Raw genomic sequence first — 16,490 nt, forward strand, 5'->3', positions numbered from 1 at the left:
ACGAAATTTCCCGAATACGGGATGAATAAAGTTATCCAATCCAATCCATTCCATCCTGCCTGAAATCTGCCACCATTATCCTTGTCCCAAAGCCAACCATTGACAGCCTGAATGACTATAGGCCTGTTGCACTCACGCCTGTGATCATGAAGTGCTTTGAAAAGTTGGTCGCCTGCCATATCAGGAATACAATCCCTCCCTCAGTTGACCCTCACCAGTTTGCTTATGGAGCAAACAGGTCCACTGACGACGCTATCGCCATAGCTCTACCACAGCACTGAGCCACCTGGAGCACCATGGGAACTACGTTAGGATGCTTTTCATTGACTATAGCTCAGCCTTCAACACTATAATACATTCTGGCTGAAAAACTCTCCCACCTTGGACTATCATCTTCCATCTGCTGCTGGATGAAGAACTTCGTAACCAACCGACCACAAACTGTTAGACTTGGTCCCCACCTCTCTTCCTCCATTACACTGAGCACTGGCTCCCCTCAAGGCTGTGTACTAAGTCCTCTTCTGTACTCCCTGTACACATACGACTGTACACCAACCCACCAGTCTAACTCCATCCTCAAATTTGCCGATGACACCACTGTGGTCAGACTCATCTCAGGAGGGGATGAGTCGGCCTACGGAGATGAGGTCAACAAACTGTCTTTGTGGTGCTCGGTGAAAAACCTCACACTGAACACCACAAAAACTAAAGAAATAATCCTGGACTTTCGCAAAGACAGCACAGATCTGCCCCCACTCCTCATAAATGGAGTATGTGTAGACAGGGTCCAGTCCTTTAAAATTCCTGGGGGTCCACGTCACGGATAAGATCTCCTGGTCTGCAAACACCATGGCAGTAGTGAAGAAGGCCCAGAAACGACTCCATTTCCTCAGGGTACTCAGGAGGAACAACTTGGACACTAAGCTTCTGGTAACCTTCTATAGAGCCACTGTGGAGAGCATCCTGGCATACTGCATTAGAGTGTGGTACGCTGGAAGCACGGCAGCAGACAAAAAGACCATGCAGAAAGTGATTAACACTGACCAGAAGATCGTCGGCTGCTCTCTGCCCTCATTGGAAGACATTGCCAGCCCCCGTTACCTCAACATTGTCGGGGACCCATACCACCCTGGTTACAACCTTTCCAGCTTCTGCCCTCTGGCAGACGCTACAGGTCTCACAAAGTACGGACAAATAGGCTTAAGGACAGTTTTTCCCACAGCCATCAGGACTCTGAATTTGCGGTAGCACGACACACAATCCCCTCTGTGTAACAACTTCGGGGTGAGGTAACATGAAGGACGTTGGGCAGTGATCTGCCTACTGCTGGCTGACTGAAGGTAAGTGAGGAGACAGTGGGAGGTAAGTCATCCGTTTTTTTGTCTTTGTTGGCATACGCGAGGCAAACTTTTTCTGAAGTCGCCGGGATTTGGTTGCGCTCGAGGGGTGATACGATGTATCCATCACGGCAGAATGCCAACGAGTCTGAAATTATCACTTATTTGGGCCTTTTGCCGGGAAATCGCACCTTGTGGAGAAGCACTACCAATTTCGTCATACGCAGCTGGGTATGATGACAATTAGGCTTTTTGTCGAGTCAATGATGATGACAAAGCCTATGTCCGATTATTATTATTATTATCATTATTATTATTATTATTATTATTATTATTATTATTATTATTATTATTATTATTATTATTATTATTATTATTATTATTATGTTCTTCACAAGTGTATGTAAACTTTTGACCACAACTGCACATTTCATGTGTCTATGATATTGGCAAGCTGATTCTAAAAAATATACCCTTTAATAAAAATTAAAAAAATAAATGCATAGAATGGCAATTCGTCAACATATTAAATAATAGGCCTCAAACCCATGCACTTATCAACCTTGGATTTGTCGGCTTGAGACAAAGAGTAGGCCCTGCTACCCAGCTCCCCGGTAATGGATACGGAAGATTCTGGAATCAGGTTGGATAGCTGGGATCGGGATCTCTGGCGGACGGAGGCTCTGTTGAGACAAATGTGTATGAGCTCAAAAACAATCTAGTGCAGTGGTTCTTAACCTGGGTTTGATTGAACCCTAAGGGTTCGGTGGAGCCTCTGACATGGAGGTCAATACACATTGAATCATCATATCTATACATGATAACATGCCCCTCTTGACGATCACTGGCTGCAGATGATTGCGTAACATTGCTTGGCCAATCAGTGCTGTGAGGAATTTATATATATTGAATTTAAAAAATATATATTTTACACTAAAGTAGGGTTTGGCGAATGCGCATAGGAAACTGGTGGGGCTCTAACCAGGTTAAGAACCACTGATCTAGTGTTAACGGGAAGAGAATACATAAGTGACAGTCCTTTGAATGATGGAGGGTATTTCTCATCTGAATAGGCTCAGGCCACTGGTGTCAAACTCAAGGCCTGGGGCCCATGTCTGTCCCCCCACAGATGTTTGCACGGGCCGCAAAAGCAAATCATGTGTATTAAATTTGTTTTTTGCCAAAATACCGGAATTGCATTTAAATTATCACTTTTAAAAAGATTATTTCAAATAATTTTGATACAATTCTTACTTTCAATGAAATAGTGAAACTATTAAAAACTTTATTATATTATAAAGAGTGAACTCATTCACTGTCATTGACAGTTGTAGATATCAAATGCATTTTAAATGGAATGGCTAACATTGGTGTTCCTGTGGCTTGAGTGGTTAGCACGTCGGCCTCACAGTTCTAGGGTCCTGGTTTTAAATCCAGGCCGGTCCACCTGTGTGGAGTTTGGTACTCGGACGATTTGCCGAAAGACGTTTCGCCGACGGATGTTTCGCCAACGGACGTTTGGCCGAAACGGGATTCGCGCGCTCGCCCCGCCCCCGGATCATGTGTGTACATGTTTTTCAACCTCAGCCCGCGGGCCATATACGGCCCGTTACAGATAACATTAATTTAGGAATAACAAGGGCATGTACTGCCCCCCGCTGGACATAGTTCTAAATACAAGTACGTAGTACTACAATGTGCTGCCAATTTTTTATATTTTTAATTTTATCCTTGTGTTTAAAGTAGTGTTGAATTTCTGTGAAATTAAATCAAGTAGTGATTGGAGATCACGCAGAACAGTACGTGACAGAAGAAATAGAGAAAATAAAGTAGTAGTAACAGTAAGTACTACTGTAATGAAATTGTAATTCCAGAAATCCAACTCCAGAAAACTTACACCAGCATAGAAAACGTTGAAATTAATCTTTGAATTAAGGTTCTCAGCAAATCATTTTGAATATATATTTCCTAAAATAATGGGAAATTATTTAAAATTAAACTAGAAGTAAAAGTGTGTTCCATGGCATTTTCAGGTATTGTTCTCTAAGCCCTGTAGTCTGTCCAAGGCACTTAGAATTTCACATAAGTCTTCTAGTGTTGTTTTTTTCTCAGTGTCAGACATCAATCCCCAGCTTTGATAAATTACATTGCGTGTCCAAATGGCTACTACTTTAAACACAAGGATAAAATACAAAATATAAAAAAATGGCAGCACATTGTAGTACGTACTTGTATTTAGAATAATTGTCCAGCGGGGGGCTGTACATGACCTTGTTATTCCTAAATGAATATCTGTAACGGGCCGTATATGGCCCGCGGGCCGAGGTTGAAACACTTGTACACACACGATCCGGGGGCGAGCGCGCAGTCCCGTTTCGGCGAAACGTCCATTCGGTGAACTGTCCGTCGGCCAAACGTCCGTCGGCCAAACGTCCGTCGGCCAAACGTCCGTCGGCCAAACGTCCGTCGGCAAAACGTCATTCGGCGAATCGTCCGGTCACGGTGGAGTTTGCATGTTCTTCCTGGGCCTGCGTGGGTTTCCTCCAGGTACTCCGGTTTCCTCCCACATTCCACAAACATGCATGGTAGGCTGATTGGACACACTTGGCCACAAAACATGAGTAGTGTACGCGTGACTGAGATGACTTGCCAATACGTATAGAGAAGCAGGAAGTTCGCCTCGAAAGCCGCGGTTGAATACATTAAGCTCTTTGCCTTGGTTATTGCACAAGAAGGTTTAAATTTAGTGTAACGTTAATAGGAATCCAAGTTCATTTAAGTTAAATTTAAAGTTTGTTATGTTACGAGCGCATACGTGTTGTACTGAATAATGTCTCATTTTAGTAATAAACTCCATAACCACCAGTTATTTGTTACTCTTTAGTACAGGGGTCACCAAACTACAGCCCGCGGGCCGGACACGGCCCGCCGGCACATTTGGACCGGCCTTCTGAACAATACCAGAGACGCTATCGGATTTTTTTCCTATTTGGCCTTAAAGACTGGGACGTTTTAATCTTGTGTTTGGTTCATTGCACCCCTGCTGAGCCCACAAATCATCCCAGTGAAGCGCGCCTTCGCATTGCTTCTTTGGTGACACGCGCGGGGAGAGTGTTTCCCTTTGATTCATGCGGGCACTTCCACCGTTGCATGCGCGAGCAGAGTGTTAGTAAGATATCTGGACGATCGCAGGTGAGGGCAGAGCCCCGGGGCCATAGCTATTGCGATGCTATTCAAGCATATAAAAACTGTGCAACCTGAACCTGTTTGAGAACGGAATAATGGCGAAAAGGTTAGTTAAGAGAAAAATTGATTCAGAATGCAGGGTATTTAACCTGCAGTGGACAAACGATTATTTTTTTGTTCAATGCAAAGAAAAGGCTGTTTGTCTCATCTGTCAAGAGACGGTGGCAGTATTCAAAGAATACAATCTTCGCCGGCACTATGAATCCCGTCACAAAGACAAGTACGATAGCGTGCAAGGCCAAATACGAGCAGACAAACTCTCAAAGCTAAAAGTTGGACTATTATCTCAGCAGACTACATTTCTACGCCAAGCTCAGCTGAACCAGGCATCCGTTCGGGCCAGCTTTCGGGTTGCTAAACTGATAGCAAGCAACGGTAAGCCTTTCACTAACGGAGAGTTTTTTAAGAAAAGTATGGATGTTGTCGTGGAGGAAGTGTGTCCCGAGAAGAAAGTTGCATTTAATGCCGTAAGTCTGTCGGGGAGTACAATCACCAGACGCGTTGAAGAAATCGGGAGTAATGTATATGCCCAGCTGCAGCAGAAGAAGAAAGAATTTGACTTTTTTTCATTAGCACTGGATGAAAGCACGGACGTGCAAGACACAGCGCAACTGCTCATTTTTATTCGTGGAGTTAGCGCAAACTTTGAGATATGCGAGGATCTGGCAGCCCTCCAAAGTCTCAAAGGGACCACAACGGGAGAGGATATTTTTGACAAAGTGTGCCAAACCATGGAGAAGTTGGACCTGGACTGGTCAAAGCTGGCTAGCATCACGACTGACGGGGCTCCTAGCATGGTGGGCGAAACTCGCGGTTTAATAGGACGCATGAACCGGGAGTTGGAAAAAAGGGGTCTCACCGCCCCGCTACGAGTCCACTGCCTAATTCACCAGCAAGCACTGTGCTGCAAAGTGTTGACGTGGGATTCTGTAATGAAGGTTGTGGTGTCGTGCATAAACTTCATCAGGGCAAAGGGACTTAAACACAGGCAGTTCCAAGAATTCCTGTCTGAACTGGAGTCTACGCACGGAGATGTGCTGTACTACACAGAGGTCCGATGGCTGAGCCGGGGCAGAGTTTTGAGGCGTTTTTACGAGCTTCTACCCGTAATTAACGCATTTCTTCATTTAAAAGACAAAACGGTCCCAGAGCTGATCAACCCAGAATGGAAATGGCACCTCGCATTTTTAAGAGACGTGACAAAAAATACTTAACCGCCTTAACTTGCAGCTACAAGGCGAAGGGAAACTCATTTGCGACATGTATTCACACATAAAAGCATTTGAGGTGAAATTAGCGCTGCTTTTGGAACAAGTGCATAAGTGCAACTTTTTCCATCTTCCTGCTACCCAAAACCTGTCGACAGAGAACCCAGCGGTCCCGTTCCCAGCTGAAAAGTGCATGAAACTGCTGAAAACTCTGATGAGATCAAGATTGACAGATGAACATTTGCATCAGTGCTTGAGACTGGCTGTAACTAGAATGGAACCTGATTTTCAACTTCTCACCAGCCAGATGCAGGCCCACAGTTCACACTGATGAACATACATAGGTAAGCTCACGTTTCTGACTTGAATGAGTCATTCTGAGCATAAACAAATATAATCATAATAAAATCTACTGGGATAAAATCCATCTTTACAACCATACTGGTAGTGAAATGTATTGTGCTGTGTAGGTGCGGTTTCACTTAGTTCAGTTTCTCAACCTGCTTCCTTTGTGGTTTTCACAGGGAAGTTGATGAGAGAGCTGCAAACAGCGGTGTCTACAAGCCTATTGGAACAAAAGGATTATAAGGAAGAAACACAAGAACTTTAAGAGACTGCTCATATGTGTCAGAGAGATTCTGCTCTGACAACTGAGCTGAACTTTTATCTGTTAAGATTGTGCATGGCACAACAGAAAGTAAATGTTCCATGGCTTTTTTTCTATGAAGAACCCAGAGAGAGTTATTTAGTTCTTATTTATTTCATAAATAGTGTTATTTATTTCCTGTTTTTTCTGTGAAGAACTCAGAGAGGGTTATTTAGTTATTATTTATTTCATTAATAGTGTTATTATTTGTTTCCTGACTTTTTTTCTGTAAAGAACCTGGAAAGGGTTATTTGGTTGTGTGCCTTTCTGGAAAACAATAAAAAAAATTAAGCTCCCCTACGATCGTCACACTTTTTCTGTTACAAACTGACACCGCCCCCCCATCAGAGAAGGGAAAAGTTATGTGGCCCTCACAGGAAAAAGTTTGGGGACCCCTGCTTTAGTAGATGGTGAATTACAATCAATAAAAATATGTTTTTCCATTGTAATATCCTGTTTTTTTCAGAAGGTGGGAACTAATTCATTTGTATTTAGTTCGTTTCTATGGGAAACGTTGATTTGAGATACGAATAAATCGACATACGGGCTCGGTCCCGGAACGCATTAAGGTCGTATCTCAAGGCATGACTGTAGATTATGGTGTTGGAGACATCACTACACTCATTTTGTCATTCTCAGCACAAATAGCACAGTAGTGCTTGTTTTACCGCTTATTTTTTTACAGTGTAATTGGTATACAAATAGGTGTTGTGGTACCTCAGGCTGGCCCGGTAGCTACCGGCTCTGGACAAGCTAAGTTTCCTTGCTGCATCTTCATTTTCTGCCACTGAACGTGACAGGGTGTGAGTAGAAGCACGACACATTTGTGGAAATAACGTATAAGTCTAGAACTTACTTTGCCGAGCCTTCTCGTTGAGGGCCTTATCTCCTTTGCTTTGCAAGGTAACCAGTGTGAAGTAGACGCCCTTCTGTTCCAGTAGTTCACTATGCTTCCCCCGCTCAACTGCCTGGCCGTGCTCAAAACCCACGATCACATCAGCGTTCTTTATGGTGGACAGCCGGTGGGCAATGGAAATGGTGGTACGTCCCATACGCACCTTTAACATCAAGGAGTATTTATAAATAAATACGGGGAATTACCAAAGTTTCAATTGTGAAGAAAACACTTTTGCTTACTAGGAACACAAACCAAAATTGTTACACTTGATCGCCTTATTTATCAAAATGTTGACAGTGTACCAAATAGTTATTAATGATCTCAATGCACCGTTTACCTTTTTATTTTTATTTTTTGAATTATAAAAATGGCTGGAAAAAAACTCTCCTGATTAGAATTGTAGAATAAGCATGACCATCACATTCTTATTCTTTGGGCTAAACACAGCGGCAGAAAAAAACACTCGTATTTACCATTTTTATTTGTACTAAAAAAGGGTCAAATTAATAGACCATATCCATCTCTGCCTTGTTAACCGTTTTCAAACGACAAATTAATATTTGATTTGTTACATTTTCTTTTTATGTTTCATCCAGTGGTTTTGTTTGTCAAACCAATACTTTTGAGTTCTGCATTATCCCATCTGCCCTCTTGCTCTTCTGGATTTGGGTCTCCCAAATACAGTGGGGCAAATAAGTATTTAGTCAACCACCAATTGTGCAAGTTATCCTACTTGAAAAGAATAGAGAGGCCTGTAATTGTCAACATGGGTAAACCTCAACACATGAGAGACAAAATGTGGGGGAAAAACATAAAGTCACATTGTTTGATTTTTAGATAATTTATTTGCAAATCATAGTGGAAAATAAGTATTTGGTCAATGCCAAAAGTTCATCTCAATACTTTGTTATGTACCCTTTGTTGGCAATAACGGAGGCCAAACGTTTTCTGAAAATCTTCACAAGCTTTTCACACACTGTTGCTGGTATTTTGGCCCATTCCTCCATGCAGATCTCCTCTAGAGCAGTGATGTTTTGGGGCTGTCGTTGGGCAACATAGACTTTCAACAACCTCCACAGATTTTCTATGGGGTCGAGATCTGGAGACCTTGAGATGCTTCTTACGAAGCCACTCCTTTGTTGCCCTAGCTGTGAGTTTGGGATCATTGTCATGCTGAAAGACCCAGCCATGTCTCAATGTCCTTGCTGATGGAAGAAGATTTTCACTCAAAATCTCTCGCACATACTCGCCCCATTCATTCTTTCCTTTACACCAGGGATGGCCAAACCGGTCCTCGAGGGCCGCTGTGGGTGCAGGTTTTTGTTCCAACCGATCCAGCACAGACATTTTGACCAATGAGATTTCTGAAGAAAACAAGAAGCACCTGACTGCAATCCACTGATTGCACTTGTAGGACACCCGATTGGTGAAAAGGTGTCATCTTGATGGGTTGGAATGAAAACCCGCACCCACTGCGGCCCTTTGTGGAATAGTTTGGACACCCCTGCTTTACACAGATCAGTCGTCCTGGTTCCTTTGCAGAAAAACAGCCCCAAAGCATGATGTTTCCACCCCCATTGTTCACAGTGGGTATGGTGCTCTTCGGATGCAATTCAGTATTCTTTCTCCAAACACGAGAATCTGTGTTTCTACCAAAAAGTTCTATTTTGGTTTCATCTGACCAAACACATTCTCCCAGTCCTCTTCTGGATCTTCCAAATGCTCTCTAGAGAATCGCAGACTGGCCTGGATGTGTACTTCAGCAGGGGGACACGTCTGGCAGTGCAGGATTTGAGTCCCTGGCGGTGCATTGTGTTACTGATAGTAGCCTTTGTTACTGTGGTTCCAGCTCTCTGTAGGTCATTCACTAGGTCCCCCGTGTGGTTCTGGGATTTTTGCTCACCGTTCTTGTTATCATTTTGACGCCACAGGATGTGATCTTGCATGGAGCCCCAGATCAAGGGAGATTGTCAGTCGTCTTGTATGTCTTCCATTTTCTAATCATTGTTCCCACAGTTGATTTCTTTAGACCAAGCATTTTACCTATTGCAGATTCTGTCTTCCCAGCCTGGTGCAGGTCTACAATTTTGTCTTTGGTGTCCTTCGACAGCTCTTTGGTCTTGGCCATAGTGAAGTTTGGAGTGTGAGAGACTGAGGTTGTGGACAGGTGTCTTTTATACCGATAATGAGTTAAAACAGATGCTATTAATACAGGTAACGAGTGGAGACCTCGTTAGACCTCGTTACAAGAAGTTAGACCTCTTTGACAGCCAGAAATCTTGATTGTTTGTAGATGAACAAATATTTATTTTCCACTCTAATTTGGAAATAAATTCTTTAAAAATCAAACACTGTGATTTTCTGTTTTTTCTACATTCTGTCTCTCATGGTGGAGGTTTACCCATACAGTGGTACCTCGTCATACGACCGCTCGTCATACAATATTCTCGTCTTACGACGGAAATTTAGATCGAATAATTCGCCCGTCATGCGATCAAAATTTCGTGATGCGACCAAGCCAGGTGGCCATGGCACTGTCTTTTTTGCATATCTTTCGTGTATAAAAATATTTACGAGCACCGAATGAGTTATTCAGACCAGGAAACGCACAACGCGCATGCGCGGGAAAAAGAGTGCTTTCTGGGTAATGAAGTATACTCGTGCACACAACGCCGACAGGCAATGGCACTCTTTCTCAGAATAAAACTTTACCCACAATCAATACGTGGGTAAGCTCAGCTGCTGCATTTCCTGTTATTTTTATCTAATACGAGGAGTATTATATTACTTCTTGTTCGCTGCTCATAAGAACATCAGGGGCACTGGCTCGCAACTCCCCGCAATAGCATCCCCGGTAGCAACTCTATCATAGGCGCCGTTCAAAGCGGATGCAACCACAGATGCTACAAGCTAAAAGGGAGCCGCTAGCCAGCGCCCTCGAAGCTCCCATGAGCAGCGGAGCGATCACTGATAAAAGACTGCTGCTCGTTGGCAAGTGGTCGTGCGTTATCCGATAGTGAGGACATTTGTGTGCATCATTTTCGGAATATTTTGAAGGGAATAGTACAACAGCAAACAGCCCATCGATAGCGAACGTGAGGGTGGAGTGTTTGTTCCGTTTACGAGCGCGTTGTGTGGGGAAAAAAAACGAAGCCCCCCGCCTCTTTTGTGCGCCTTTCCCTCTCCCCTCGGCGAAATCCGCCCAATTTTAGTTAGATTAAACACATTTTATTTCTATTAAACCACTAGTTATGTGTTACTTTGTTAATAGATGGGGAATTAGAAGAAATAAAACATTTTTTCCAATCCAATATCCAGTTTTTGGTGTTTTTTCAGAGGGCTGGAACGAATTAATTTGTTTTCCATTCATTTCAATGGGAAACGTCCGCTCGAGTTACGAGAACCTTGTCATACGATCTCAGTCTCGGAACGGATTACGATCGGATGTCGAGGTACCACTGTATTGACAATTAATCAGACATAGGCTTTGTCATCATCATTGACTCGACAAAATCCTAATTGTCATTATACCCTGCTGCGTATGACGAAATTGGTGGTGCTTCTCCACAAAGTGCGCTTTCCCGGCAAAAGGCCCAAATAAGTAAAAATGTCAGATTCATTGGCAAACTGCCGTGGTGGATACATCGCATCTCCCCCCGAGCGCAACCAAATCCTGGCGACTGCAGAAAAAGTTTGCCTCGCAGATGCCAGCAAAAAAAAACGATCACTTACCTCTCACTGTCTCCTCACTTACCTTCAGTCAGCCAGCAGGAGGCAGATCACCGCCCAACGTCCTTCATGTTACCTGACCCCGAAGTTATTACACAGAAGGGATTGTGTGTCGTGCTTCCGCAAGTTCAGAGTCCTGATGGCTGTGGGAAAAAAACTGTCCTTAAGCCTATTTGTCCGTACTTTGTGAGACCTGTAGCGTCTGCCAGAGGGCAGCAGCTGGAACAGGTTGTGACCAGGGTAGTATGGGTCCCCGACAATATTCCAGGCTCTGCTGAGGTAACGAGGGCTGGCAATGTCTTCCAGTGAGAGCAGAGAGCAGCCGATGATCTTCTGGGCAGTGTTAATCACTCTCTGCATGGCCTTTTTGTCTGCTGCCGTGCTTCCAGCGTACCACACTGTAATACAGTATGCCAGGATGCTCTCCACAGTGGCTCTATAGAAGGTTACCAGAAGCTTAGTGTCCAAGTTGTTCCTCCTGAGTACCCTCAGGAAATGGAGTCGTTACTGGGCCTTCTTCACCACTGCCGAGGTGTTTGTAGACCAGGAGAGCTTATCCGTGACGTGGACCCCCAGGAATTTAAAGGACTGGACCCTGTCTACACATACTCCATTTATGAGGAGTGGGGCCAGATCTGTGCTGTGTTTGCGAAAGTCCAGGATTATTTCTTTAGTTTTCGTGGTGTTCAGTGTGAGATTTTTCACCGAGCACCACAAATACAGTTTGTTGACCTCATCTCTGTAGGCCGACTCATCCCCTCCTGAGATGAGTCCGACCACAGTGGTGTCATCGGCAAATTTGATGATGGAGTTAGACTGGTGGGTCGGTGTACAGTCGTATGTGTACAGGGAGTACAGAAGAGGACTCAGTACAGTCGTAGTTGCAGGGAACAATGGAATTTGTTTGTGAAATCACCGGCCAGCTGGTCAGCGCAGGCTTTGAGCACCTTCCCAGGTTCTCCGTCGGGGCCAGCAGCCTTCCTGGTGTTCACAGTCCGCATTACCAGTCTCACTTCATGTTCCTGAAGCTTCAGTGTACTGCTACAGGGTCGTGGCGGAGGTGTTGAGACTGGGTCTGATTTGTCAGTCTCAGTCGGTTCAGTTCCTCTGCTAGTGAGGCATCTGCATTAACATACACATTATTGTCTTTGTATTTGGTAATATTTCGTATTCCCTGCCACATCTTCTTTGGGTTATTTCGTGTGAAGTGTTCCTCAATTTTCCTTGTATATGCTGCCTTGGGCTTTTTAATGCCTCTCTTCAGCTCTGCTCTGGCAGCGCTGTATTGTACCTTGTCCCCTGACCTGAAGGCGGTGTTACGGCATTTGATGAGTGCCTGTGTCTCACTGGTCATCCAGGGTCTTTGGTTAGGAAAAACCTGTATCCGTTTATTAACAGTGACATTGTCCGTGCAGTTTTTGATGTAGAAAAGTACAGTGTCCGTGTAGTACTGGAGATTATGGTGTTCAAAAAGTTCCCAGATGGTGCGGGAAAAACAGTCCTGCAGCTGAGAAAGGGCGTCCTCGGGCAATGTTTTTATTATCTTTATTTGTGGCCTTGTTAGCCTCCGGAGTGGAGTGTATGCGGGGGTGAGGGACAGGCAGAGATGGTCTGATCCAGCCAGGTGAGGGAGGGATGTGGCTCTATAAGCATGTTTGATATTAGAATAAACATGGTCTAGAGTTTTATCTCCTCTGGTGTGACACTTCACGCACTGGATAAAGTTAGGCAGTAGAGTCTTTATACATGCTTTGTTGAAGTCACCAGCGACAATAAAGACTCCATCGGGGTGGTCAAGCTGTTGTTTGTTTACAGCCGCTAGCATGAGGCTAAGTGCCGTGCTAACGTTAGCATCCGGAGGGATGTAAACAGCCATTACAATGACAATCGTTAGCTCTCCAGGTAGATAGACGGGCCTACACCGTACTGCCAAGAGCTCTAAATCCGGGGAGCAGTGAGTGTTAATGATCCTACTGTCGCAGCATCATTCATTGTGTATGTACACGGAAATTCCCCCTCCTTTGCTTTTCCCCGTTAATTCTTTCGAACAATCGTTGCGGAATAGCGTACGGCTAGCTAGTTATACCGCGGCGTCGGGGATTTGCGGGTGAATCCACGTTTCCGTGATGAGAATAATGTTACAGTTCCTGACAAAGCTGTTGGTAGCAATCTGAAGTTCCAAATCATCCATTTTCTGGGTGATGGATCTGGCGTTGGTCAAAAAGATACTCGGAAGCGGTGCTCAGTGTGGTTGCTGCCTTAGCTTAGCAGCCAGGCCCGCCCGGCATTCGCGCTTTTGCTTTCTTTCCCTTCGCCGCCTCTGTCGTACTCTGAGTGGGCTGACTATCCCCGGAGATCCCGGAGGTCTCGAGATGTCCTCGGGGATATCGTAGGTCCGTTGGTAATCTGTTGTGATGGATATATCGCATATCCTTCCCAAAGTAATTAAATCCTGGCGACTGTAGAAAAAGTTTGCCTTGCAGATGTTAGTAAATAACGATAAGATTGAGAAAACAAAACACCAAACCGGAGAGCATTGAGCCGCTGCATCCGTGCGCGCCGCCATCAATTACAGGCCTCTCCAATCTTCAAGTAGGAGAACTTGCACAATTGGTGGTTGACTAAATACTAATTTGCCGCACTGTACATACAGTGTACACTAAACACTACTGATTGCGGTTAGGTTTATATGGTTTTTTTCTGTTGTATTAATTCAATCTTGACAATTTCCCTATGTATTTTGTCATTAGGGCGGCCTGGCAGATAAGTGGTTAGCGCATCGGCCTCACAGTGGCGGTCCTGGGTTCAAATCCAGGTCTGTCCACCTGTGTGGAGTTTCCATGTTTTCCCAGGACCTGCATGGGTTTTCTCCGGGTACTGCATGCTTGGGAGGCTTATTAAACACGCTTAATTGCCCCTAGGAATGAGTGTGAGAGTGAAAGGTTGTGCGTCTCCTCATGCCCTGCGATTGGCTGGCCACCGATTCACGGTGTCCCCCACTTCTGGCCCGAAGTCAGCTGGGATAGGCTCCAGCACCCCCCGCGACCCTAGTGAGGATAAAGTGGTTCAGAAAATGAAAAAAAAATGAAACTTGTCCTCATTGTGCATTGCTTCCACCTTGGCTCACCCTCCCTATGTGTTTCAGCCAGTGGCGGGCGGTGCATTTTCTGGTAGCGCCTTCAACGTATCAATCCAACCCTCAAAAACTATTTTATGGCTATAAAACCTCTACTGCAGCTACAGCTGCGACACATAAAAAATAATTAATAAATTAATGCACAAAAATGGGGTAAAATCCACTTCCTAGCAGCATTTCATGATTAAATACAAATACTGGAGCTTTTCAGACATTAAAACCAGGCCAGGGGGTGATTTTCCCGGGAAAAGACAGCAATGAACGTCAATGGCGTACGGGCAAACATTGCCCGAAAATGGGGTAAAATCCAGCCAAAAACAGCATTTATTGATTAAATACAAATACTGGAGCTTTTTAGACATCAGAACCGGGCCCGGAGTATCATTTCCCCGGTAAAAAGACAGCGATGAACGTCGATACGTCCATACGTGAAATGACAAAAAATGCACTAAAATACTAAAATTAGGTAAAATCCACTTCCTAGCATCATTTATTGATTGAATACAAATACTGGAGCTTTTGAGACATTACAACCAGGCCAGGGGGGGGGGATTTTTCCCGGGAAAAGACAGCGATAGAAGTCAATGGTGAAACGCCAAAAATTAAACAGGGGTAAAATCCACTTCCTAGCAGCATTTTGTGATTAAATACAAACACTGGGGCTTAAATACAAACACTGGAGCTTAAGTACAAACACTGGAGCTTTTCAGATATCAGAACTTGGCCCACAATTGAAATATTATTTTGGAATATAGCCATATTTGTAATTTTACTTACCAAAAATCCTTTTTACACAATATCCATCCTCCTTTCTTTCTTCCTTCTTTCCTATCGCCATCGAAGCTAATGATGAAAGTGGAGCCTGTCCTGTCATATTTCCGGCATAGTCCGTTTTGAACATGGCATTAAATCAACACAACAATATACTATTTGCTTGTGGAGCTAAGTTAGCGCGCTGAAAGTGCCCCACACACCATTTTCCCAGCTGTAACAGGCTTGCTAGCTTCGGAGTTGACCGCCCTTTCTTAATGATGTCCATTTTTTTCCTGAAAAAGTCTGTCTAGAAAATAGCTTTGTGAGCAAACAGAATCTACAGACGCTCCCCTACTTACGAACGCAATTGGTTCCGAGCGATTGTTCATAAGTTGAATTTGTTTGTAAGTTGATTCAGTGCTATATTTTGTATTATAATTTTTGTTTAAGGCCTATATAAGTATATTGAAGGTTTATATAAGTGCATTTGTATGTTTAAGGCTTGTATAAGTAACACGCATTGGTTTGTACTGAAAAAAAAACATTTAATAAAATGGAGAGAATATGTACAGTACTGTAGAGAAAGAGAGAGAGATTTATGTATTAGAAACTGGCCAAAAGAAGCGACCTAATGACGATTGCACAGTTTTCTTCTTTTTTTCATCATAAATGATGCGGTAGCACTGTATGGCATCAATCAATTGATTTGCAAACTTTGTGCAACGTTCGATCTTTCTGTTTATAAATGGTACTGACGGTCGAACGATTCAATGCCCGTGAAACGCTCACCACTCTCACGCGCATCAAGCTTCGTTATTATTGCCACTCGTTTCAAATGAAATGGCTTGCCTCTTCCTTGCAACTCCCTCAATAGAAGCCTTTAGCTTTTTACCAACCATATTCAATATTGGATGCATGAGATATTTAATGATACAAATGAAAAAGGTTCTTTGCACACTGGAGATACATTCACGCACTTCCGCATTGCAACGAAGAAGAAGGTAGATGCTGGGTGAGCTGAGCTCTCACAGCGCCAGGCGTCGGTATTAGCGGCGGAAAGAAGTACTACTCCGAAAAAGACGCGAAATACAAAATTGGACTTGCGAACATTTTTGGACTTAAACGCAATTTGCAGACATGTTCGTATGTACCGTTGTTCGTAAGTTGAATGTTCGTAAGTAGGGGAGCGTCTGTATTTGTTTTTGCTTCTGTCGGCCATAGTGGGTGGAGTTTGCGATCTCGGCTGCCTCGGTACTGCTTTGGCCCGCCTACTAGCCAATCATAGTTTGTGAAAGCAATGACATGTGCCAGCCAGCAAAATGCTAACGCCTATGAAAAATCATTGTGGGGTTGCCAACTCGAAATCTGATTGGTTAAAAGCAACAGTCTAGTTTAATGCAGCAGAGCCCGCAAGAACTGATTGTGCAGGCTTTGAGGCAGATCTGATCTGGCAACAAATAATGGCTGAAATGTGATTGGTTAAATGCTTCAATATGAAAAGACACATCTGGAAGCAGTGCAACCAGGGGGAAAAGCA

General features: G+C 44.0%; 1 protein-coding gene across 5 annotated transcripts in view; it reads right to left on the minus strand.

The window, feature by feature from the left end:
- The window catches only part of LOC144070653 (bile salt export pump-like), a 76,856-nt gene that overhangs the window by 26,176 nt on the left and 34,190 nt on the right, over positions 1 to 16,490 (minus strand). For 4 of the 5 annotated variants that reach the window (XM_077595083.1, XM_077595201.1, XM_077595157.1 and 1 more), the window contains 3 exons: positions 7,294 to 7,495; positions 7,155 to 7,224; positions 1,900 to 2,020 (listed from right to left, as the gene is read on the minus strand). In XM_077595083.1, coding sequence (XP_077451209.1) covers positions 1,900 to 2,020; positions 7,155 to 7,224; positions 7,294 to 7,495 — 393 coding nt within the window. The remainder of the gene's footprint in view (positions 1 to 1,899; positions 2,021 to 7,154; positions 7,225 to 7,293; positions 7,496 to 16,490) is intronic. The other variant, XR_013299476.1, reaches the window with a different exon arrangement.

This window comes from Stigmatopora argus, chromosome 1, assembly GCF_051989625.1.
Source record: "Stigmatopora argus isolate UIUO_Sarg chromosome 1, RoL_Sarg_1.0, whole genome shotgun sequence".
Classification (NCBI taxonomy): Eukaryota; Metazoa; Chordata; class Actinopteri; order Syngnathiformes; family Syngnathidae; genus Stigmatopora; species Stigmatopora argus.